This window comes from Ictalurus furcatus, chromosome 5, assembly GCF_023375685.1.
Source record: "Ictalurus furcatus strain D&B chromosome 5, Billie_1.0, whole genome shotgun sequence".
NCBI classification, from domain to species: Eukaryota; Metazoa; Chordata; class Actinopteri; order Siluriformes; family Ictaluridae; genus Ictalurus; species Ictalurus furcatus.
The window spans coordinates 2,720,546-2,745,745 of NC_071259.1; the positions used below are offsets into that span (position 1 = coordinate 2,720,546).

The 25,200-nt window shown below is 44.1% G+C and overlaps 2 protein-coding genes across 2 annotated transcripts in view; both read left to right on the forward strand.

Annotated features, from left to right (window-relative positions):
* rimbp2b (RIMS binding protein 2b) overlaps positions 1-19,863 on the forward strand; it is a 38,931-nt gene extending 19,068 nt beyond the window's left edge. Inside the window, exons 8-17 of the mRNA XM_053624174.1 lie at positions 1,744-1,895; positions 2,346-2,930; positions 3,744-3,884; positions 4,158-4,313; positions 13,133-13,247; positions 16,004-16,173; positions 16,576-16,747; positions 17,660-17,760; positions 18,609-18,680; positions 19,488-19,863. Coding sequence (XP_053480149.1) covers positions 1,744-1,895; positions 2,346-2,930; positions 3,744-3,884; positions 4,158-4,313; positions 13,133-13,247; positions 16,004-16,173; positions 16,576-16,747; positions 17,660-17,760; positions 18,609-18,680; positions 19,488-19,631 — 1,808 coding nt within the window. The 3' untranslated portion in view covers positions 19,632-19,863. The remainder of the gene's footprint in view (positions 1-1,743; positions 1,896-2,345; positions 2,931-3,743; positions 3,885-4,157; positions 4,314-13,132; positions 13,248-16,003; positions 16,174-16,575; positions 16,748-17,659; positions 17,761-18,608; positions 18,681-19,487) is intronic.
* LOC128607385 (uncharacterized) lies at positions 10,696-13,074 on the forward strand. The gene has a single exon (XM_053624173.1). The coding sequence runs from the start codon at positions 11,446-11,448 to the stop codon at positions 12,289-12,291; it is 846 nt and encodes a 281-aa protein (XP_053480148.1). The 5' UTR covers positions 10,696-11,445; the 3' UTR covers positions 12,292-13,074.
* Positions 19,864-25,200: the final 5,337 nt, after the last annotated feature.

Consider the following 25,200-nt stretch of genomic DNA (forward strand, 5'->3'; position numbering starts at 1 on the left):
TTATACATACGGACATGCAGGCTACGAGCGCAGTTATCCCATGGGACATGAAAACACACGTTTGTACGCTTCGTTATATTTAAAGACGGGACAAAACGCTCCTCGAACCCAGAATCTGTGTCTTATATTGTCTTTGATTTCCAGTCACTTTTGTTTTTCACACAAAAAGAGGCGGATATTACGACTGCTCATAACTGTCAGAGATAAACCGAAGACATTAATCATGCGTTCGGTGAAAACCGGGAAATTTCTAGACTAAATTGTGACTTTTCTTCTTCTTTTTTTTTTCCCCCCCTCAGTCATAAGCTGTATACGGATCGCGTTAGCGTTGCACGAAGCGTCCGGAAACATCGCAGCGTCCGCTATAAAAACGGCAAAGTTTTGAACGTACGCTTTTAAAGACGGCGTTTAAGCGTAAGATCCGAAGACTGTAATGTGCTCCGATAAAGCTCGGCGTGTCACGGTGTTCGGAAGTTGCCGGAAAAGTGACAGAGATCCAACCCGACCGCTTTCGACTTTCAGGATTCCGAAGCCCTCGGCCAGAGAAGTGACGGCAAGACGTGTCGAGCTGAGACTACTGTAGAAATAACCCCGAGTAATATGTACTGTATATGCCATGCTGAATTGTCAAACGATAACAGATTTATAGTACATGAGCGCATGGTTAAGCAAGCTACCTGAACATCTTTCAGACTACACCTGGAAATGCTGGCATTGTTATTAATGAAGAACAAATTTGCATTACACGTAACTTACACGTTTTCTTCCTAGCTGTGCTAGATGTTTTTTTTTTGCTCAGAGAATTTATTTATGCGAGATATAAGACCTTCTATGGTGACTATGGCTGCATCCGAATATCCCGCCTACCCTACGTATATACAGTAGGTGAAAAGCGGTACACCAAAGGAGTAGCATGTCCGAATTCTCAGTATTCATAAAACAAGTAGGTGAGAACCGATGACCTACTGACTCTGCCGAGATTCTGCAGAATGGAAGCAACGGACACTGCGCTATCCCATAATGCTACGGGACTGGCACGGAAGAGCTGTCAGAATCCAAAATGGCGGAAGGCAGAGCGCCGGCTCTTTTTAAGTTGTAGTGCCAACATGGCGGGCGTAGCATGTCCGGATTGTGTTCGTACTACACACTTGTACTGATCAGTACGTACTGATTCGACGGCAGACTTTCTCGAAGTCGTGGAAAATGTCCTGGAAAACGCTTTCCTTGGAAGAACGGGTATCGTGTGTGTTGGCTATATTGGGTTTTCTTGGGGGGTTTTTTTGTTATCCACCGGCCTGAATGACACGCCCCCCAACTCACTACCTTTTGTTCGATTTTTTTTTGTTGTTGTTGTTGTTCGAACTTTTTTTTCATCGTGGTTTTTCTTTTTTTTTTTGAAAAGCGAGTGTGCTTTCAGTCGAGGCAGTGTGTACTGCACAATAAGCTCTAAAAATACTTGACCTGACTGAGAAATAAAGCATGATTACCCTTCGGTCTTATTTTACATGATTATACGTTCACATCTATTTTTTGGACTGGCGGACAAAACCAGAGACATACCCCATGTCTAGCAAAAATTTTTTTTATATGCTATTGTTCAGTCTGTGGTTCTGAATCTCAATCGGTCTTCACAGCTCTTTTTGATAGTGAGTTACAGGCTAGAGTTGCGTTTTGAATCCTTCGACTCTGTTCGGTCACAGCACAGGCAATCAGCGTGTCTCCTCTCGCCGTGCTCTCCTCCAGGTCCTCCGTTCCCTCCGCAAGACGTCCAGGTGCATTGTGGGACATCGCCGGGGGTGCTGCAGGTGCGCTGGAAGCCCCCTCCTCTCACACCGAGCAACACCTCCAACGGCGCCAACGTCATGGGCTATGTGGTCTGTACCAAAGGTCAAAAGGTCAGTACATGGGATAAATGCATTATCCTCATCACCTCCTTGTGTTAGTAACGAGCCTACACTGTATCCTTATAATCTGATATCAATTACATGTTCAATTTATCTTGTTTGGAGACGTTGGTCTGACGTTACTCTCTGTCGCCATCTGCTGAGTGATAAGTAGCATAGCACATATCAGTGTGTATAATTTTATACAGTATAGATATAAAAGATTCGACCATCTCCTTGATTTAAAGAACGAAAAATGAATCAGGATGAAGATGATCGGTTAGAATTGTAAAGAAAAGTGCTGATTTGTAGTGTAGCCTCTGCGTGGACTGTATAAACGAGGGTGTGCCTCAATCTCTCAGTGATTTTAGCTCTACTGATGATGTCATTCTGTCGGTTCGTATCCAGTCTGCGAACCGTTGATCGATCAAAATAAACATCTCTGTGTGTGGTGTGTAATAGATCGCGGAGGTGATGTTCCCCACGGCGGAAAACGTGACGGTAGAGCTGAATCGGATCCAGTGTCTGGAAGCACGCGAAGTCGTCGTACGCACCATCTCAGCTCAAGGCGAGTCACAAGACTCCAACGCCGCCTCGATCCCACACAACCTACTGCCTGCTCCGTCCCAGTCCCACCCTCACCCGCCCCCCTTTCCCCCAAACTACCCACAGAGCTTCCCCCACCCACAACCACCGCCAACACCACACACACAGCCACCTCCTCCTCCTCACCCTCAACCCCAAATCCACCCTCCGCCATCCTCCGCTCAGCCGTTCCCCAAACCCAAACTCCTCCCAAGTGCCCGAGATGCCCATGCCAAAGACCCGGAGGCAGACAGGAGGCAGTGCCAGCCCTGGGAGCCTCACCAACGAGCCCCGTCGCCTCTGCCACCCCCGACCGCCAGAAGTCACGGCCTGGAGCCACCAGCACCACCAACGCATGTGACCCAGAGGATCCTGCCCCAGCCTCAGGGAACGCCAATCTCCAACACGGTGGCACGTGCCATGGCGAGGCAGGCAGCCCAGAGACACGGCGCCAATCATAAGGTGACCGTCAGGATGCTCGGAATCTGACCCGACTGTTACAAATATCATTTTTATCACAGTAGTAATTAGGATCGTAAATAGCTTCAGAAGAATAGAAGAATTTTTCCCGACTCTAATCTGAACATCACCGTGCGTCAGAGCTTCTTCTGACTATCAGGAGGAAGCCAGTCCTGCTGAACGTGATCGATATCGTTCGTCTGCCGCTTACACACACGCTTTAGGTCTGGAAAGGAATAGGAACGAGTTAATAATATCACTCAGTCTATACGTTATTCACTGTCGAGATTCCATACGGTGACCGTATTCCTCACGGACTGCCACACTGCCTTATGTGATGTGATGTATTATTCCGTCCGTCCAGGATTTCGCAGAGTTTTTTTTTTGCGATTCATTGCGGCCAAAAATGTGCGATTTTGCTGGAGCGTTTTTCTAAATTTGCGATGCGATTTGTAGTGTTTTTTGTGCTTTTTTGCGGAAAAACTACTCGAATCGGCGAAATCGCGATCGCACGAAATGGTTCTGCGCGCTCTTTCAGTGATGTTTATTGGTAAACGAGACCTTTTAGCTGTACTCGTGTTCGACGCACGTGAATCTGAGAGGGCTTCGGCTGAACGCGCGCCGTGACGACGTCACGTGACACGCCTCGGCCCGAATCCGCGCAAAATCTGCGGTAATTTTGAAAAATTCTATGCTCCGAAGAATATCTTGGAGTTTCCTTGGTTTCGCGTTCATTTCTTCAATCACAAAATCCTGAGGGGACTGATTATTACTAATGTGCGTGCGTGTGTGTGTGCGTGTGTGTGTGTGTTTCAGCCGGAGAGAAGGAACATCTTCAGTGAGAGGAATAATGCTCCTCACTCCGACGAGGAGGACGATGTTTACGACTCGCCCCACACCAGGCGGAGAGGAGCCTCGGTGGACGACTTTCTCAGGGGCTCTGAAACGAGCAGACATGTAAGACGTAGGAAGGAATATAATGCGCATAGTTAAGTAATATTTAATTATCATTTATGATAATAAATAATAATACGATGGAGTTTACGATATCGTTTATCATCATGGAGTGTTTTTGCTCCGGAGGTCTTCATATTCTTTTTCTTTTGTAATCTGACGTCACATTAACGCCTCTCTCTCTTTCTCGCTGCTTTCCGTATTCTCTTTATTCTTTCTTGTATTTTTTTCTTCCACCTTCTTTCTCTCTCTCTCTCTCTCTCTCTCTCTCTCCAGCCCCACCACCACTCCCACAGCGAGGAGTACTGCACGGAGAGCAGCCGAGGTTCGGATCTGTCCGACATCATGGAGGAGGACGAGGAGGAGCTCTACTGCGAGATGCAGCTGGAGGAAGGCCGGCGGCGGAGCATCAGCTCGCACAACACGCTCAAGGTACGGAGCACACGCTCGAGCGGCCGGCACGTGTGTGTGTGTGTGTGTGTGTGTGTGTGTGGAGTGCAGCGGGGGCTGGTCCTCTGGGTATACGCAGAGGGATGGAGCATGCAGTGGTGTATAGGGCGCCTCCTAGAGGAAGGAAGGAAGGAAGGTGTTAGCCAGTGCATACTGATGTCCTCGGGGGTTGAGTTTATGCAGGCACAGTTTTAAACACAAGGGCTGCAGAGACTAAAGGGGATTGGATGAGACTCTGAGGTTTCAGAAGATTTCTGGTTAGAGTAGAGGTTAAGGCTTAAGGGAGACTAATGAGGACGTAACACCCTGCTCTTTACTGGGATACAGTGGCTTTGTACTAAACCTCATGTACTGTTCACTACCTTTTAGGCAATGTTCTATCCCTTTGAGCAAACATTACATGTTCTTATTGATTATTAGCAATATTTTAATAGGGGATGTGTTTGGGGATCCTCCTGATGGCAAGATGATGAGTGGTCTTTTTTTGTTTGTTATTTTTGGCTTAAAAGCATCGTTTCTGGAATATAAACAACATGTATTTAAAAAAAAAAAAAAAAAAAAAAAAATTTTCCTGATTATTATTCACACCCAATAATTCAAACTGAGCCAAGCAGAACATCTGGGTTAGCCAGAACCTGAACTTATACAAACCTTCCTGTTTAGAAGATAAGCTTCATCCTGGGGTGAGGTAGAAGTCTGGCTAAAATAGCAGTGACTTTGGAAGGTTTCAGAAGCTCAGAGCTGAAAAATTGGGACGTTGGAACATGTTGTAGTGAGGCTGTTACACACTGCGCTCTGTAGGCCTACAGTGGCTTTGAGCTTCCCAGGTTTAAAGGGATAGTTTGGCCAAAAATGAAAGCTACACACTGTTCCCCTAACTTCAAATGTACTGTAGCCAAGACTTTTCATGCTTCACACTCTCCTCAAAAGAAATAGTTTGAATTCTACAAAAAAAAACAAAAAACGGCAAATTCTAATTATATATTCATATCCAACCAATCCCGCCTTCAAACTTTGGGCATAGTGATACCACTGTGTCCTTATTACTATTAATATTTTCATAGATATCAGAATGTCATTGTGTCAGAAAACACACACACACACACACAAGTCTAAACGTCCCATTAGCCTCATAACTGCGGACAGAACCCGAACACGTCTCTGCAGACGGAAATTGAAATGTAGATTTCATTTTGGTCCAGCTCTCGCTTTAACATCATGCAGTCATGTTTCATACAGAGCTTTACGAGCAGCTGAATGGCTTCAGCAGTTCTCCATACCAGTCTGAGAGAACATACACACGTATGTGTCACGTGTGTTAGTGTAGGAAGCGTGCACTTCTTAGGTTCTCCAGGACTGGGATTGGGAACTGCTGGTTTTTAGACGAGACGGCGCATACACACACACTGCATGCATTAATGCACGCTAGAGATTTCAGTACGGAGCTGTATGTCTACACGATTTTTAGATGGAATTTACGAAACTCGGACTCTACGCATACATGTAACGTGTACACGGACATTTCGGAAGATTTTCCTACCGTGAGCAAGTCGCAATTGTGAAGTGAAAAGTTGCTTGTTTTTGATTATGTCCAGCGGTACACTGTATCACGACATATCGACATACACGCGTTTGAAATTCACGGCTTAAATTAGGGGTGGAACGGTTTAAAAATATAACATTACGGCATGCGGCTGTATTACGAGTGTCAAATGTACAACCAGTCGTCTGGGACCGGCCACGTAAAGGTTCTAATCCAGCCCACCAGATTAATTTAGCAACTCGGATCCTGACGAAATGTGCTAATGATGTTATTCCTCATTAGCAAGCAAAAAAAAATAAAAAAATGTGGTGCCGTATACAGTCGCAACTCATTTAGGAAGTCTCACTGCAATGGGGGTTAATACTTATGCAATCAGAAGATTTATGTTTTTATTTCGTAAATAATTTCACAATCTGCTTTAATTTATTTTTTCTTCTCATTTTATAATATGGGCTATATTTGTAGTGTCATGAAATTTTTATATATATATATATATATATATATATATATATATATATACATATATATATATATATGTATATATATATATGTGTGTGTGTGTGTATATATCTATATCTATATATATATATATATATATATATATATATACACATATATATATATACACATATATATTATGTATATATGTATATGTATATATAACATCTTAATTTAAAAAAAGGGAAGTGACGGACTCACTCCCTGCATATATTTATATTTATATTTATATATAAAACTTGGAACCATAATTCGGATTTAATTTGATAATTTATTATAAACAAACATTGTTGTTTTTTTATTTCGTGACATCTTTATCTTCACTGGCGTAGCATAAAGACAACAAAAACACCGATTTTTATCATGGTATACCTTCAGACTGATATACTGTCCCACCCCTAGTTTAAACGTATGTAAACTGTATAAGTCATAGGCTTTACCAAGTTGCCAGCTGAAGTGCTTGAGCTACGACGAGGCCGTTTGGGAATCTCATTTAAGTGAGCGACTCTCATTTAAATGAAACGATTATTCACTTTTGGTTCTGTTCGTCTCATGCTTCTACTTCTGTTCAGTTTTGCTTCACTCAGCGCTGAGAAGTCGATCTTGGGAATATATGTACGTCTCCTTTCGGCATACCGTACACGCTGCACGAAACATTAACAAGCAGCTTCGGTTGCTGAAAGGAAACACCAACTGTAAATATATCGAGAGCAATAAATTGGTGTTTTTCTCGTCTGTCATATTTGTCATCTTTGTTTTGGCATCATGTCATTTCGATGACTTCGTCAAAGGTGCATTGGTCGAGAAGAGTTTAATCTAATCGTATGAAAATCTTTGTATATCATTACTGCATTCTTGTTTGCAAGAAAAAAAAAATCTAAATGAATTACAGCGTATTACCTTTGATATTGACATATGTACATTTTTTTTTTTTTTGCAGTGTGTAAAACTTCCATCTTCAAATGAGAATTGTCCATGAGCCCTTCGTCTCTGTAAGAACAAGACCAGGCATGCCTAGTTTACCAGACATGACTGCTGCTCTTATTTAAGGAAATCACCGTTGGGATATTAGGATATCATTTGATTGGTCTTCCCTATGGCATTACCGGTAATAACATAACAGTTGTGCGACTATAGAACCTAATTAAAGCCCCAATACGTTCAGGCATCACGCCGGAAATGGCGGCGGCGGAGCTTATGTCTTGTTATCTCATCAATCTACAAAAATAAACACTCCAAAATAAAAAGCACCGTTCAAAGTATTCAAATAGATTAAAGCGATCGTGGCGGCGATGAACCCGTAAGTATTTTCGGGTATGATGCTACAAGCTCGGCGCACCAGGATTTCTCTGATTCCTTTCAAGATCTGTCAGGTTTGAAGGAGTGTGTTGCTCCTGGCGCTGGCTGGACATTTACAGATTCGTCCCAAAGCCATTCCTCCATTTTACTTTCCATAGTTGTGTGTCATCTGTCTCGGAAGTAACGTTTGTCCTGTTCGAGGTCTCTGAGGTCGCAGGTTTTCCTCAAGGACCTCTTTGTTGATCCTGACAGACCTCCCAGAAACATGCACATCCACATGATGCAGCCACCACCATGCCTTTGTGTAGACCGTTCCTCCATGTGTAATGCTTTGTATTTAGGCCAAAGCGTTTCATCAGGCCATATAGTGATGTCACTCATGGCCTGAAAGCCCTTTAGCAAACTCTATTTGACCTCTCGTATGACTTTAACTAAGTATCTGGCCACTCTGCTATAGGTGAAGGCTTGATTGGTGGAGTTCTGCAGAAGTGGTGGTCCTTCTAGCAGATTTTCCCAATTGGACTTCCATCAAAGTGACTTTGGTCTTTGATCTTTGGTCTTTGGTTGGGGACTAAACTCATCTCCCTAAGTAAAGCCCTTGTGCCCCTGTTTATTCATTTTGACCAGGTGAAGAGTCTCTCCTTCTCTTTATGAAGGAAACCACTGTGTTCTTCAAAGCTGTAGACCTTCCCCATATGTCATCTCCATGCGCAATTCTTATGACCCCATAGCTTGTTTCCTCTGATGTGCACTCTCAGCTGGCGCTGACCGAGGTGTAACTTTCCCGTCTGGGCGGCCACTGAGAGAGGAAATCCGTAATTTTCAAACAAGCTACCGTTGGTAATTTGTGCGTTGGTATGCCGTGGAGTCACCGGAGCAGGATATGACCAGAGCAGAGAGTGAAGAGATGCTCAAGTAGGTAGTATCAGAGGATGAAAGCCACTCACTTAATTGCTAGACACTCCTTATCGACGCTGCTGTACTTCATCTCATTTGCAGACAGCTTCCGACTGATATACAGCACCAGGTGCTGTAAAAGGGAAGAATGAAAGGGAAGAGAACTCAGGAGAATGCAACACTGACCTCCCACAGAGAACTGCCTTAACATGATTTGAAGCGTTTTGGCGTTGCTGTATGCAGTCTATGCTTTTATGTGTCAGCTTTTTGGTGAGATTAGTCACGGGGTCAGTGACACCAGAATAGTTGCGCAAGAACCTAGGAGAATAACCAGTCAGCCCCAGGAACTCCTTCACAACCTATTTAGTATGAGACAGGTTGCATGTGCTGGTGATTTGGGGACGCATCAGTACATTACCTAAGTTGAAGCCCAGAAACCATCATTATATTATAACCACCAGATTGCACACTTCTTATCACTCAGTCTTGAGATCTCAGGAAAACGCTCAGATGCTGTATGTACCCTAATTGAGGTAAGCAACTGTAACACACTGTTAGGAAGAAGAATTCAGTCCATGAGTCATTTAAACATTTATGGGTTCCTCCACAAAAAACTAAAGGAAGGGTGACGGTGTGACCAGGACAGGTTTTACGAGTCCAGTAGAAATTAGACATATCCAATGTCGTTTAAAAACAAGCAGTATCTAACTCATCAATGAAAGACAGTGGATAAGCATCAAATGTAGACACGCATTATTAGAAACGCATTTTTTGTATTCTGTCATTTCATGTAGCTGTGCTAAACTACCCTGAGGTGTCTTCTTGTAGCATTGTATGAGTTTGGTACGACCAGGAAAGCTCCACTTGCAACCAATCAGTCGGTCAGTTGGATAGGGAGAGCCGGTCTCCACAGGGAACTGGACCTTCTCTCTGTCTAGAAGTGGAATGTATTGCCTCTGTCTGTTCGTAACCAACTCGCTGTGTGACCTCCAAAGGTTCCTGTCACTTAGTGAGTAATTTAGCACTTGACGTGGGGAGTACAATGAGTATGTATTCTCCTGGTGTCAATCCTCACAGCTCTTCAAGTGCCCCTCTTGTATAGCCAGGACTGACAGATCTGGGCCTGGAGCAAGTTCTCCTGCATTAAGTGAACCCATGTGTGGAGATATCCATGTACTGAGTTTCATTTCAGTACTCACTAATGACATCTAAGAGTACAGAGGAGAGAAAGTATCTGCCCCGGATATGCCACAAGGCAGTCAAGGTCACTGGACCGACTCTGCCGTCCCATCTGGGAGACAAGCTATGATCACACTAATTTTGGCCAAACTTCCTGAGCATCAGAGGTCTGCAAAAGTCATCAATGCTGCTCAGGAGCCAGGCCAACGCACTGCGGGATGGCCTTCTTCAGACTATCATCTAGCATGTAGCATCTGTGCAGACACCTGCTGCGGCATGAGCTTTAGCAGGTGGCTAGGCAGACCATGCGTTGTCTCATTGGCGACTAATGAGATGTGAAGACACGGGTCCTGTCTGGTTGCACCAAGCACTGGAAACTCTGTCTGTCCTGCTGAGGGACTTTATCACCTCTCCATCACGGTGTATCAATATCCTAATGGGTTTTGACACCTCCGTAAAACTCTTGGTCACGGAGGACGGGGGATACAGAGGGCAGGTGTGGTGGCTGCAGAGCTTCATCATGGAAAGCTCAAACAAGTACTTTCCGGAACGGTCGGCATCACACACGATGAAAACAACTCTACACGCTAGACTACTGAAGGAAAGCAGGCATATAAGTTGGCCGCCCTTAACAGTGCACAGTTCTAGTCCTTGTTACCTGCTTGTTCTCCTGGACCGTCCTTCCGTAGACATCGCTTGGCCACAAACCCACTGCCATAGTGTTGTTTTTCCAGCTTGCACTCTAGTTGGTGACTACCACTGTTCTTTACTAGAAAATTGGCAAAGGGTAAAAGGCACAACTCAGGTTCTGAAACTCAATATGGTCTCTAAAGCTTCCACTTGTCATTTGCAAAAAGATGTGCCACCTTTAAGTTGGGAACTTGGGTTAGCAGGTTGGGTTGGGTACTCTGCTAGCAAATACTTACATGCTAGCATGACAGGGATTAACGGTACCACGAGAGGTTCAATTGGAACAATGAGAAATATTATGCTCTTTTAGTATGTTCTTATTGGTGGCCCATGTTTTGGGTGCGCACCACCACCACCTACCGTACAGAGATATGTCTGTGAAGGAAAATGTTTGGCAGTCCAGCAAAAATGAACTTAGATTTGAAGATGGAAGTAGGTTCAAAATGACTCACTCAAATGACAAACTGTTATAAATCGGTGCTGGCTTTTTAATGAGATCATCACTATAATGGTCTTCTTTCCCATAATATACTTGACACACACTTTTCCTTTTTGTTATGTTACATTGAATATTTTCTCCTGCATTTTTGTCAAGACCTTTCTTTTTTTTCTTTCTTTAGATTTTATTTACTATTTATCAGCTCATTCCATGGCTGTGTATGGAATTATCTTTTAAGGGTTTTCCTGCCCTCCGTTTGAGTAGGCCCTGCATCACGCGATCCTCCTTCAAACCCATCTTTGGTATGGTCCGTGTGTTCCTGACAGATTCCTTCCACAGATTACCGTCCGCAGCATGCCACGCCCGTCGCAGAATGAGACTGCATGCTTTGCACTTCGGCCGCAGCCTCTTGGAACTAATCCTGTCTTTATTTTGTCTTTTCTTTTTTCCCCAATTTTGGTTCTCATTTGCGCACGGTTGTGTCTTCTCTGCCTGTTCTAACAACTTCAAACTAAACTCCAAACTCCAAACCAAAAAAAAAAAAAACCCACAATTTTTAAATCTAATAAATGAAAAAAAAAAAAATTACAATTTCATCCGTGGATTTTGCCTCATCGGCTGGTACTTCATTAAAGGCGTACTACAGACGGCAGGACCTGATGGAGGAGCAGGATAGTTGTAACTGGGACCTGCAGCGGGAGGTGGTCCGCCAGCGATCGATGCGCTCCCCCAAGCGCCTCCACAGCATCCCCGAGGTGGCCGAGGAGGAGCAGGAGGCTGGTGCCGAGCAGAAAACGTGGAAAGAGGAGAAAGCAAGAGAATCCGAACGGCTATCTGCGAACACACGTATTCTGAAGCAGTTCCAGCGGCGCCGATGCTTTTCGTCAGAGGACAGAACCTCAGCCTGGAGCAGCAGGCAGAACACCAAAAGCCCAGACAGTGGCCTGGACTGCGGGAGTGAAGACGAGAACTTACTGGCCCCCCGCGGTGGCTGGAACTGGAATTGCAGCGGCAGCATCCACAGCGAGGGCCCTGCAGAGCGCCGTGCGCTGGCGACAGGCAGGAAGAGGACGCTCACGCGCCAGTGTGGTGTAGAGGAGGACTTCCTGGACACAGCGGGTGACCTCAGGGAGTCGTACCACCACTACTACCGTCCACATATTTATCACCATCTTCACCATCTCCATCGGCCTCGGCACAGGTTCCGGAGCGAGAGCAGGCTGAGTGAGGTTGGCAGGAGCTATAGCAGGGACATTAGGGCTCACTCTGTGGCCAGACTCAACAGAGCAGTGGATGAACCTCTGGTGTGTGTCTACAAAACCCCCCTCTTCCTCTTCCTCCTCCTCTTCCAGTCTCCATCTCTCTCACGCCGCATCATCCACCAACTACTTTGCCCCTTCATCGACAAGCAGTAAAACCATTCCTCTTTTCTCAGTGTTCTGCCTCCTCATTTAATGGGTCCATTTCCCTGTATTTTTTTCTTTTCTTTCTTTTTTTTTTTTTTTTTTTTCAGATGTTCAGAAGTTTCAGAAAATTTGCTTCATGGTCATTTATTGGTTGGTTCAGCTGTTTTAGTTTTGTTTTGTTTGTTCGTTTGTTTGTTGCTTTCTTGTATCATGTGAATTCCTTACTAGAATGTGAAGTGAGTTTTCTTTTATGAACGTGTAGATTTATTTATTTATTTATTTATTTGCAATTACCTAAAGGCCATTTCTGAGTGTTTCTTGTTCCTATGGATTGTGAGCAGACTCTCATAGAACACTGACATTCCAGCATGAAGATATCAGGTTTCACCAGTTGTTCATGTAGCACACAGCGCACACACAGAGAAATTAAATATTTCCCATGCTTCTTCAGGACCAGACTTGAAAAAAAGGCAGCAACATACTAATGATGGATCAGTAGATTTCTTACTCCTTAATGGTAAGAAATCTACAGTATGATGTTTCCAAGCGATTCTTTTATTTACACCAAGCCACAGAGAAATTACCGAACAAAAACCTAAATGGTCTTTAGCTAAACATCTGATTTGAAACCCTACCCATGTCGTTGTTGGGGTTTGTTTTGACCGTTTCTGTTCAATGTTTTCGATGAGTTCATCCTCCTTGTTTTCTGAATCACTAGCAATAAGCATATAGATCTAAACTATTGTTTGTAAACGCATAACATAACTGCTTTAGTTATGGATGTGGTGTCATTGTCATTTTATAATGCTGCTTCTTCGTAAGTTGAATGCTTTAATGTCTACATTTGAAGATTTTAGGGAACTCTTCCTCCATGGGACGCTCGGATCGACCGGAGCAGTCCAGCCGTCGGATGAGTCACGGATGTCCTCCCCCTCAGAGAAGGCCCATGATGGTTCCTTCCATCGGTTAGTGAGGTCACATCCTGTACGGGATAAGCCCTGCCCATCCCCTTTCTCTTTAAGATTTCCATTGTTGTGTACTTTTCCCTGGTTATGTGTTTAACGGCATGTCATAATCGACATGGACTCTATGAACAGCACTGCTTGATTTACTGGTGTGTATCCTGTTTGACTGCACCATCTGCTCATATGCTAATCCGCTAGGCAGAACCGCTCCAGCCTGGCTGTTTTACTCATATGTAGCACTTGATGGCAGATCTGGGATCAGTTTTCCTTCTCACAGCTCATGATGCTAGAGGCTAGCACTCATGTGCGATCAAATCGAACTGATCCCACTACATGCCCACTCTGCTTCCATGCTTCTTCACGATCAGACGGGCGGCGATTAGAGGTGTGCGGCTGTAATGCTCTGATTGGTGTTTCCTTAGAGATCACAATGGAGAATAACAGTGAGGGGAGTGAGGGGAACCTCTCACCTGTCAAGGATGATGTTTACTATGGCAGTGTAGCGCGCCGCAGGAAATGCCCACCACGACGATCAGAGGAACGATATGGTACGTGCAGTGGAAAAGAGAGACAGATTAGACAAAAAGAGATTAGAGTATTAGACCAGACAGTAGCTTGTAGTTATAGCTTGCTTTGGGTTTCGTTGGCTGCTGAATAAAGAGCTGAGGGGAACCAGTGCTTGGAGGGCTGACAGCTCAGGATCTGTGGTCTGGAAGTACGCTTTGGCCCTCCAAACATTCGATTCTTCCTTCTTTTTTTTTCCCCCCGACATTCTTTCTGTTGAGTGCCGACAGTGAGGATAGTGTGCTGAGAATAGTGTGACTGTCCTCCCCCTTTTCAATGTGCTCCTATGTGGTCTTTAAAGCCCAAACAGTGCTTTGCTTTCTGATTCCCTCTCTCCGTCCATCTCCACCACTTTTCTCCCTCCTCTGATCCATCCTGTCCAAAAGCGGCCTGTCTAACCCTGTCTTGGCCGCCCTGCACGAACCTCCTCCTGCATTGTATATGTTACTGCTTTCTTAAAAATAGAACTTACATAATAAAATATTCTTTAGAGCAGCAATGCCATAGACCACAGGTTCCCAATCCTGGTCCCAGAGTTCCAACTGTCTAACGTCTTCGATGCTCTAGCAGTGGTGGCGTAACGGTTAAGGCTCTGGGTTACTGATCAGAAGGTCTGGGGTTCAAGCCCCAGCATTGCCGAGCTGCCACTGTTGGGCCTTTTATCAAGATCCTTAACCCTCTCTGCTCCAGGGGGCGCTGTATCATGGCTGACCCTGTGCTCTGACTCCAACTTCCTGACATACTAAGGTATGCGAAGAAAAGAATTTCACTGTGCAGTATCGTGTATATAAGACTCATTATTATCAACACACCCACTTCAAGTCAGGAAGAGTGGCAAAAACGGCTTATTATTTAACTCAGTTGTGTCAGAGCAGGGAAAGCATTCAAATTTGCCGGACAGGTGGTACTCCAGGACCAGGGTTGGGAACCTGTGGCATTTTGATTCCTTAAAGGACCGATCTCATATCCATGAAAATCTTTTGTGATCAATGACTTTTTAACCATTTTTGTTGTTGTTGTTGTCACCATTTCTTCACAACTCGATGGTAATTGAGTGGCGCGATGGTACAGCGTGTCGCTTTGCCATCTTTACTCCTGAACTCAGGTTCAATCCTTGTGGAGTTTTATCTCCCAAAAACATGTTGCAGGTCGACTGGCGACTGTAAATCGTGCCTGGGTGTGAATGTGTGTGCGTATGTGTGCATGGTGTCTTGTGAGGTTACTATGCATGCTTCTCAGTTTGAGACGTTTCTGTGTTGGTCATGTGAGTGCTCGATTAATGCGATTTTCCATTCGCCTCAAACCGACTTGATCAAGACATGTTCAGTGTGTATAATAGGCTAATGAGATGAGATTTCGGATGAGACGTTAAACCGAGGTCCCGACTCATTAAAAATCCCAGCACACTTCTCGTCAAAGAGTAGGGGTATAACCCCGGTGTTCTGGCGAAAACGGCCCTTCTCTATCACGGCCCGCTAATAATCCTCCCGTGTCCAGGTGGACGCTACACAATAGTGGTGGTTGAGGAGATCCCCCCCCCCCAGCACTATATAAATATAACACTAACTGTAAATAATCGAAGAGGTGATTTCACTCCGAATCTTTCCGAATTTTTCCTTAAAAACGACTTGAACTCATTTGCGCCCACTAAGCCTAGCGTCTCAAAGTTGGAATGTGGAATTGTTGCTAAAAGCTGGTTGATGATATCCATCCATCCCTCCATCCATCCATCCATCTTCTACCGCTTACTCCTTTTCAGGGTCACGGGGGAACCTGGAGCCTATCCCAGGGAGCATCGGGCACAAGGCGGGGTACACCCTGGACAGGGTGGTTGATGATATCGTTCCACTTTAAACTGAAATTTGCTTTAAATCTCGAGCAAAACTCAAGAAGTCAGAAGACGTTTAGACACAGAACATGTTCGTGATCACATGATCGTTTGGGGAAAGTGAAAAATTCATTATCGGTTACGTTTTCTCTATAGTGTGTTACTTTGTGCTTTTTTTTTATATCTAGTTTTAAATAGCTATTAGGGTTGTTGTTTTTTTGTATCTTCTTTGCGAAAGAGATTCATTATGCACTATTATGAAATAGCTAATAAATGTTCAGTTACTGTTAAAAGACAGTGGCGGCGATCTCCGTTCTGGTTCTGAGAGTAGCAGTAGCTGTGCGTGTGTTGTTTTTTTTTTTAGGCGGTTACAGAGGACGGGATAGACGCTCGCCGGACTACTTCGAGGAGCCGGAGCCGGACAACCTGGCGAGGATTTTTGTAGCTCTGTTTGACTACAACCCCCAGTCCATGTCCCCGAACCCTGACGCCGCAGTAGAGGAGCTTCCCTTCAAAGAGGGCCAGATCATAAAGGTGGGCCATGATGCTCCCGTTATGCGCCTTTTGTGCTTCATGAAGATCCCTTAAAAGCTTGAGAATAGCACATGCCTAGATAGTTTTGCCTTTTACTCTCTAGAAAGTGTCCCTCTCTATTGCGTTTTCTGAGGATCGTGGCGTTGAAAAAAACAAACACGCTCAACTCTCTTTGTTTTCTTTGTATTTTACTAGTTTTTTTTCTGTGCTGTTCGGTTGCCTTCAACTTTTTTTTTCCCCCTTTTTTGCTGACAATTTTGTCGCCTTTTCACGCTCAGGTGTTTAGGCAAAGGGCCTTTCTAAACCATTTCGAAGCTGCCCACACCGTCTGTTTTCCCCTTTCACTGCGTTCCGTTAAGCATCCTGTTTCGTCTCGTCTCGTCTCTTCCGCTTGTGGTGTAGGTGTTCGGAGAGAAGGACACGGACGGGTTCTACAGAGCGGAGGTGTCTACAGGCCGGAGAGGTCTCGTCCCCTGCAACATGATATCCGAGATCGAGACGGAGGACAGCGATATGATGGACCAGCTTCTTCAGCAGGGCTTCCTACCGCTGAACACACCGGTCGAAAAAATAGGTACGTTCGCTCTTATTCTGCGCCGTCAGCTGTTCGTCTCCGATATCCTTCCCGTTCCTGCTTCTTCTAATCTATCTTCGCTTGTTTTTCTATCCTCAGAGCCTGAATCGTAGCTTTTCCGGTATAAAAGTCACGAGCTGTCCAGTCCTATGCTTGCTTGCACTTTTCATCCTCCTCTCCTTTTCTCTTCCCTTCCTTTTCTGTTTTTAAGCAAACTGCGATCGGTTCAAAGATGGCCGCTCGCTAAATCGCAGGTTTCGGAAATCCAAGAAAGGTTTGTTCTCCCTCCGAGCTTTTCGCTTTTGTTTTTCTCAACCCCTCCAAGCGCTCACTTCATTCCTTGTTTTCTAAACCGAATCCCAAGGTGCAAATGCCTCGGACGCGTTGCTCTTCATCCACGCCGTTGCTAGTACTTCTTATTTAATTTGCTTATCATTTTCCTTGCCTTTATTTTTTTTTAAGCTATTTTTCATTAGTGCCTGTTATATTTGTTTTATGTGGTACTTTTTGTACAAGTAACACACTCTGAGCTGAGTTTTAAACATATGTACGTAAGTATATACGTTATATTCATGTACAGTCACGTGAAAGTACAACCCCATGGAAATTAAGTAAGTACACCCCTACATTTTGGGCTACAAGGTAATTCCCCTCACTATCTGCCATTCCTGGGATATAAACTCGCAACCTTAACGGACGACATGCATCGGTCGTTAGCATTTAGCGTTAGCGTCTCGTAGTCATGTGTCTTTCATATTTATTTTCCCACCATGTAAGATTCACGGTTATGTTTACATTCGCATACCGTTCAAAATAACGCCAAACTCGTCTGTTTATCGCGTTACCGAATTGTCTGTCTTTGTTCGGTCGTCCTCGTTCGTTTTCACATTCTCTCTGTTCGTCTCGTCTCAGAGCGGAACAGGAGGAGTGGACGGCACCCGATGTCCACGCACCGGATGGTGGCTCTGTACGACTACGACCCCAGGGAGAGCTCGCCAAACGTAGATGTAGAGGTAACGAAGAAATCTTCTCAATGCCTTCTCAAAACAAATTCAGTTTTAGCCTCCAGGATACTAGCCTTTCATTTACGAACAGCCTGGCTAATACTGCTAGCCTGAGGACTTTTTGCTTTTAGGTCGAATCACTCATTTACTCTTTTTTTTAAATAAATAAATAGCTCTAGGAGAGCGCTGAGTAGAGACGAGAAAACAACACTTACACACATGGTTCAGTAGTTAAGCAACCGAAAATGCTTTGCATACACTAGCCATGATGGATGCGACGATATCTTAGCCCACTTCGTTGTTTTTTCAGTTTTTTTAAATAAAACTAATATTTAGTTAAGTGGAATGGATTTGTTATGAAATGCTAACATGTCTAGCCAGTGACCCACATTTATGTTTGAACATAAAGCATTTGCTGATTAGCTTCAGCTGTGCTAAATGAATAAATGTAAATGTAGGAGAAAATGATCTGGTCTTGAACTTGATGTGAGGCACTAGAGGGCGCTAATCGCTCAAATTTCTAAAGTCTCACTATTTCAGAAAGGTATCAACAGCAACGTAATAAAGTTACATCGGTCAGGCCGTAGTTCACTCGTTGGGCCTGTTTCAAATAATCCTCTAGCCCCTACCTAGGGATCACTACCTCTTCTGTCTATGGCGTCGTGAAGGGCATTCACTTAACGTGTCAGTTTAGTTTATTACCCTCAATATTCATTGTTTCAGCTACTGATTTCATTTGTCGTATAAGCATCTCATCTGTACAGTAGTAATGCTGCGTTCGCTGTGTCCTGTAGCGCATAATACGCCTCGCGGTATACGAATAATGTGCTGAACCTTGCCGTGTGCGTCTTTCTCAGGAAGAGCTGACCTTCTGTGCCGGAGATGTGATAACGGTGTTTGGGGAAATCGATGAAGACGGGTTTTATTACGTGAGTACACTTCTGTGCGGTGGATTTGAGCGTGTCAGTACTTTGTCGCACGCAAAAGATGTCGTTCGGTGTCGTCGGTTACGCACCTGATTACGCTGTTTTCCTGAGCACGCCCAGGATGCCCGATTGCGTTCTTTCTTCGCTTTCAAATATAATACACCGTCAATTACATAACAGCAAGAGACAATTTATAGAGAGAGACATTTTACATGCGATTCTGTATAAAGAGGAGAACGTGGGCGGTTTAAAGGTCTCATTTACCGACATCAGCAATTTCGTGCGAGTGCGGTTTCGCCGATTCGAGAAGTTCTGCACGAGTGCAAAGTTGCGTCTCAAATTCGAAAGCTCTGTTTATCTTCTAACCAATCAGATTGCAGCTAGTGGGGCAAGTGACGGGAAAACAAGGAAGTATCAGTACCAGTAGAAAAAAAAAAGTATTTTTAAGAAAGTATTGAGACTGTGAGGAGCTTAACGATATCTTCACCCTGACATATTTGTCGATATTTAAATGATTTCGATTTGTCATCGCTTCAGAGCTAAGAGAATTTGCGTTCTGTGGTCACCTTGAAAAATACATTGTAGTTGAAAGCAATAGCAACGTAGGCTAGTTAGCAACTAGTAACCCATTCTTCTGTAGTTAGCTAGCTAGAAGTAGCTAGGACTCGGTTGTTATGGTTACGGCGTGCGAAAGCTGGCTTGTTCTGCTGTTAAATGTCAGACGTTACTCTTGTCTGTTCATCAACGTGGATTTTTTTTGCGGTGTGTTGATTTGATCGGCGTCCCGTTCCGTGTCGTGTCGTCTCTCAGGGCGAACTGAACGGGCACAGAGGTCTGGTGCCCTCCAACTTTCTGGAAGAAGTGCCTGACGACGTGGAGGTTTTCCTCAGCGAGCCACAGGATCACCCAGTCAGGACCAAGAGCAAAAGGGTACACCCCGTTTCACAGCACTAGCCCTCTCTCATCCATCTGCTATTTCCCTCTCTCTCTCGTTTTTTTAAAAAATTTTTTTTTAAACCTCTCCTTTCTCTGCGCTTGAATCTTTTCCTCCTCTCTGTCTGTGATTCACGTTGCGTGACGCCCGTTTGTTGTTTTTTTTTCTTCTTCTTCTTCTTCTTCCTCTTCTATTTATTTCCATTTATTTATTTCATTTTGTTCGGGATCGTTAAATAAATGAACAAAATATATAAAGAGGCTACGGAGATGTTAGCGAGTTTATGTTTATGTTCAAATTCTGTATGAAAGACCCTGGGGGGAGGGGTGTGTGTTTGGGGGGGGGGGGGGGCGGGGATATGTGTTTGTGTTTGTTATGAAATATTATACAGTATTCATAAAGCATTATTTAAGAAAACGTGAAGAATGATGTCACATTGTTCGTGGTTATTATTTTGTAAATGCAGGCTGGGGGGTGTGTGTGTGTGTGTGTGTGTGTGTGTGTGTGTGTGGACTCGTCACGCTGTCTATTCAGGATTGTAACAGATGCTTTATGAATATGAGTGTGTTTTGATCTGAAAATAACTTTATAATAGAGGCAATAGTTTTGATGTACAGAGAGATGAACCCATGTAGAACTGCATGTCCCTTTTCCTTCCAAAATGCTCGACTTCCTCCATGAATCTTTTTTTTTATATATATATATATATATATATATATTATGCAAAAGAACGAGACCAGTAAAAAAAAAAAAGGGAGAAAAAAAAAATAATAACACACTTTTGTATATGTTTCCAAAGTAACTTGTCTTTTGTATATTGCTCATATTTAAGACTTTCTGGGCTTGACCAAATTGTAAGTAGACAAAGAGATATACTTTGGGGGAGTGATTTTTGTTTATAGATTTATGTCTAATGTAGATACTGTGTTCTGGTTTATGAAAAAAGAAAAAAAAGAAAGAAAAAAGAAGAAATGATCACTGTTCAATGCTCAAGAGATTTGTTCTTGTACTTTCCTTTCTCTGACTAGCCTTCTCTCATGTTCATTGTGCACACTGTTGAGATGCGTCGCATCATGCCGGTGTTGTTGTTGTTGTTGTTTTTTTTTCCTTTCTCCTCCACCCGCTTGGCAAAGCAGAAGAAGAGCGTTCATTTCACTCCGTAACGGCTCAGTGCGCCTCACGTAAGTGAGCGACTGACGATACCGAGGCTAACGCTGTCCCCGTCTAATGCAGGTGACATGGGGAGCCTTTAATGTTAACTCCCTGCCAAAGGGGTGTAAACACACACACACACACACACGCACACACACACACATGCAATATAGACATGCAGTACATCCACACAGCTCTGAAGACACACATCGTTCAACAATATAGAAATAAAAAGCTATATAGTTAACTTGTTACTCAGGCGTCGACACATGACGTGATCCCAGTAGCAAAATACAGCTTTATGATGATATTAATGGAACGCTTTGGCGAAATATCTCGTTTACACAATTTTCTACTCAACCTAAATGTAGTCTATCAGCCGAGGAGTTAGTTTTGGTCCTTTAGGTTTGCACTGGAACTACAAGGAAGGGGTCACAGTAACGCGGATTTTTACAAGTCGGCCATTATTTTAGAAAGTACTCCACTAAGAGTAGACTTCTATTCGGGACGTTGTTGTTTTTTAGACTGTATCGGTTGTGAAGCGAAGGACGTGTCAAACCGCACTTTAGTTAAAAGCTATACACATACTTACACGTGTTGATGAGCTGGAGACTCGTTGGTTCTGAAACCGAGCGTACGGCATGGCGTAGAAATTCCTTATAGTTGACGACGGCTGGAGAACGCGATGTTTACAGGAGACGTTTTAATGCTAGCGGTCAGCGGTAGCATCCAAAAACAAGTCTGGATCAGCGTCTGTGAGCTGGAATTTTCCACTGATCGGACCCTAATCTAGCCGAATGGGATTAGACAGCGATGCACGGGCCGTGGCTCTGAAAGCGGCCTTTCGCACAAGGCGAGGATTTTATTGTGTCCCGGGTCGAGGGGTTCGATTCCCGACTCCGCCCCGTGTACGCGGAGTTTTCGTACGTTCTCCTCGGGTTTCGTCCGGGTACTCCGGTTTCCTCCCCCAGTCCAAAGACATTCGCTGTAGGCTGATTTCCAAATGATCCGTAGTGTGTGAATGTGTGTGCGATTGGGGCCGGGTTGGCACCCCGCCCGTCCGGTGTCCCCCCCCCGCCTCGTGCCCCGAGTCCCCTGGGATATTTTTTCAGAAATAGCTGACTAGATCTAGTTCTAGCGCAAGTCTAGAAAGCCAGCACTGATCATGGCAAGCGAAAAATCCTCAGTATGACATGAGGAACAAACCTTGACAGGAAGCAGACTCAGAAGGGAAGCCATCCTCTTCTGGGCGATGAGTGGGATTATAAATCATTACGCTATAGTGTGTTCATGGGTTATGAGTCCTGGGATGAGTCTTTACGATTACAGCAGCAGATCTTCAGCCAGATGTCTTGGTCGGTTGACTGCATTCGGGAAGTGGGAAAATTTCTTTACATGAGGTCAGTGCAGAAGGCTCTGTGTTAGTAATCAGACGGTTGTGAGATTGGACCCCATCACCGCCAGACAGTCACTTCAAATAGAAACCGCATGCTTTAAAATGCATAAAACATACCGAACCTCCGCACACCTCCTCCTTCACAGATCAAGCACTTTATTTCAGGTCGCACAGCCGTCATTAACTCACTCTTACCGGTACTTCTAACCACACTCTTGCTACCTCACATTTATTGACTCCTTGCCTGTGATTGGACGAACAGAAAGCAGAGATCGGTCTGCTCAAGCACCACGAGAAAGAGAGAAAAAAACCCCCCCCTGAGCTCTGCATTAGACGGGACGAGCTGGTATCTTCAGTCGGTTCTCTGGGTGTTTGTACATGACAGTGTCCGTCTCATTGACTCCTGCTGTAACTCATGACTCCAGCTACAAGGGTCCGAGTTTGAGCTCCCTCTTTCCCTCCCTCCCTCCCTCCCTCCCTCCCTCCCTGTAGCGTGGACGCCCCCGTAGAGACGAACCCTCCCTTCCCGTCGAGAAGCCGTGCACCAGACAAGACCGCACTTATCGAAAAATGGAATTGGCCCGTTGTTAAAGCGTCACGTCTGGGGTGCGGTTTTGCTCTGAGGAACGGCAAACAAGCACCAATAAAACATCATTTCTAACCCTTTTAGAGTGTAGATTTCCACCATCGGCATTAGTTTGTCACGTGTAATATTTTTTTCTTTCTCATTTTAGTGGTTAGTCGCTTAAGATCTTGACATTTGTAAATGAAGTGTGTGTTTAAAGCAGGTTTGATTTGGCTTCAGGTCCCCAGCCGAAGTTACCAAGCTGAAAGGTGATAGATTACATCAGAGACCGGTAAATTAACCCCTCGTCTTTTTTCCCTCTTCCTCACCATTCATTCGATCAAATGTACACATTTCCCCCATGCCCCCTGAAGGTGTGATATAGATGTAAATGATCTAGAAGGAACTCTGGCCGGGAAACCAGAAAGGACCGCTATCGAGGCGTTCCGTCGTTTAGTTTTTGTCCCTCTACGTGTGTAGAAAACGACGACAGCTCCGTAGTAATCATAGATAAACGTATTAGACTTCTAGATAGTGAAATAAGTGTCCTTTACTGGCTTGATTTTTGCCAAGGTGGGGGTTTTTTTTTTCCCTGCTGGGAACAAGTGCATTTTTGGGGGGTCTCAGAGGTCTCTCTCCCCATAATACGCATTCTTTTCAATTGGATCGGATTGGTGAATTTGCTAAGGAGGAAATTTTTCTCCGAATACAACTGGTCTAGACATTCATAAGCTAACATCAGCTGTTTTTGTAGAGCTATCTGGGTCTAATATGTATACCTATGATCCCAATCCACATTGTATAACATTAATACAGACAAGAAAACTGTGTTTATTATTATTATTATTATTATTATTATTATTATTATTATTGTTATGGAAGCCAGAATATTCAAAGCACCTTTTTATGCATTTCTCAATCTCTCTCAATCGTAGCATTTGCATCACAAACACGTTTGTTTTTGTTTTGTTTTGTTTTTTTATGAAGAGGAGAGGAAGGGAACACTTTTTTACAGTGAAGCTGTATGAAGATGTTATGTGGAGTGACTGGTTTTCTCCCTGTGTACTGTACGGTGGCCCTGCTGGGACAGAAAGGACTTGGTGGAGATGGAGGGTTGGATGTGCGGTGGGATGCTGTGAGAGAAAAATCAGAAACAATGGCGGGTTTTTTTGTCCTTTTTTTTTTTTTTTTTTTTTTTTTTTTTTCCCTGAACCGTCCCATACGGGTCTCCCGTTAGGTTCCTGTGGAAAAAGCGCGGGGCTCTCCGAGACAAAGCGCCACCTCCACGGCGCGCCCCGACGTCCAGGGCTCTCTCCCCGAGCCCAACCTAAGAAACAAGGATTGCTCTCCAGAGGAAAGAAACTGTTGAAAAGAATTGGTGCTGTGAAACAGGGGGTGGAGTCACTTTCCCATCTTTCCTCCATTTCTCTTAATGGATTTGGATGGAGGTGGGAAAGAAGAAACGGGAATAGCGGGAACTAGGGTTTTCATGACCACTAGCCAAACTAGTCGAGTTTTTTATACTGTTGAATGAACCTGGGTTCCTTCTCTTCAATCCCTAAACGAAAAATTCTCCATCAGAAACACTGAAAAGAAGTCTTTCGGTCTTTAATTGAATATACAGTACGAGTGGATGTGTAATGGCAGAACTTCACACCTCCTCGCAGATCCGAGTTGAATGTTTATTATTTTGGATTATCGTGGTTGATTATGTATGCACTGAGAAAGATTACACTACGTAACACGCTTCTGGTTCCCATGTAGTAAGTGCTATTTTCTAATTGTTTATGCCTCAGACGTATAGAAAACGTTCACAGGCTCTTGATGCCGTGCTGAAATGTCTCCATTTAGGCAGCTGGAACTAAACTAAACTAAACAGGTGGGCTTTAGTATTTACCAAAGCAAAGTTTGAGGGGATTCGTAGACATTTTCTATACTTTTGCGCTATACACAATTAGGAAACTACCCAGGAACAAAAAAAACCCAAAAAAACCCCAAAACGTATCTAATAAACTAGTTTTAACTAGTGTTAAAACTATCAGTAGATTATTTATATTATAGTATACTGGTTACTACTATATTAGTATGTCTAGTATTAAAGTGGTAAGTTGGCCAAAAATGACGTCCTAACATCAAAAGTAATAAATTGTCCAAGATATGTTCGGTGTCCGAGGTTCGCTTGTCGCTACAAGGCTAACGTAGCTGGGGAAGCCTACAGCCTCCATTTTACTGTAGGATCGTGTCTAAATCTTCCCAAGCCGTAGAGGTCGTCGTTTAACAAATTGCATTGTAAGTATTTTATCATTCGAGTGACAAAACCCTGGAACGTTTACTCCTTTAATGTCGTGACGCTAAATCGATCCGCTCCAAGCTAGCTAGCTAGCTTGATTGTTAGCTAGCCTTGTAACCGTAGCGCTAAATGAAATCGGTCTTCGGCTAATCGACTATACGCGGGATACGGATTGTCTATTGAATT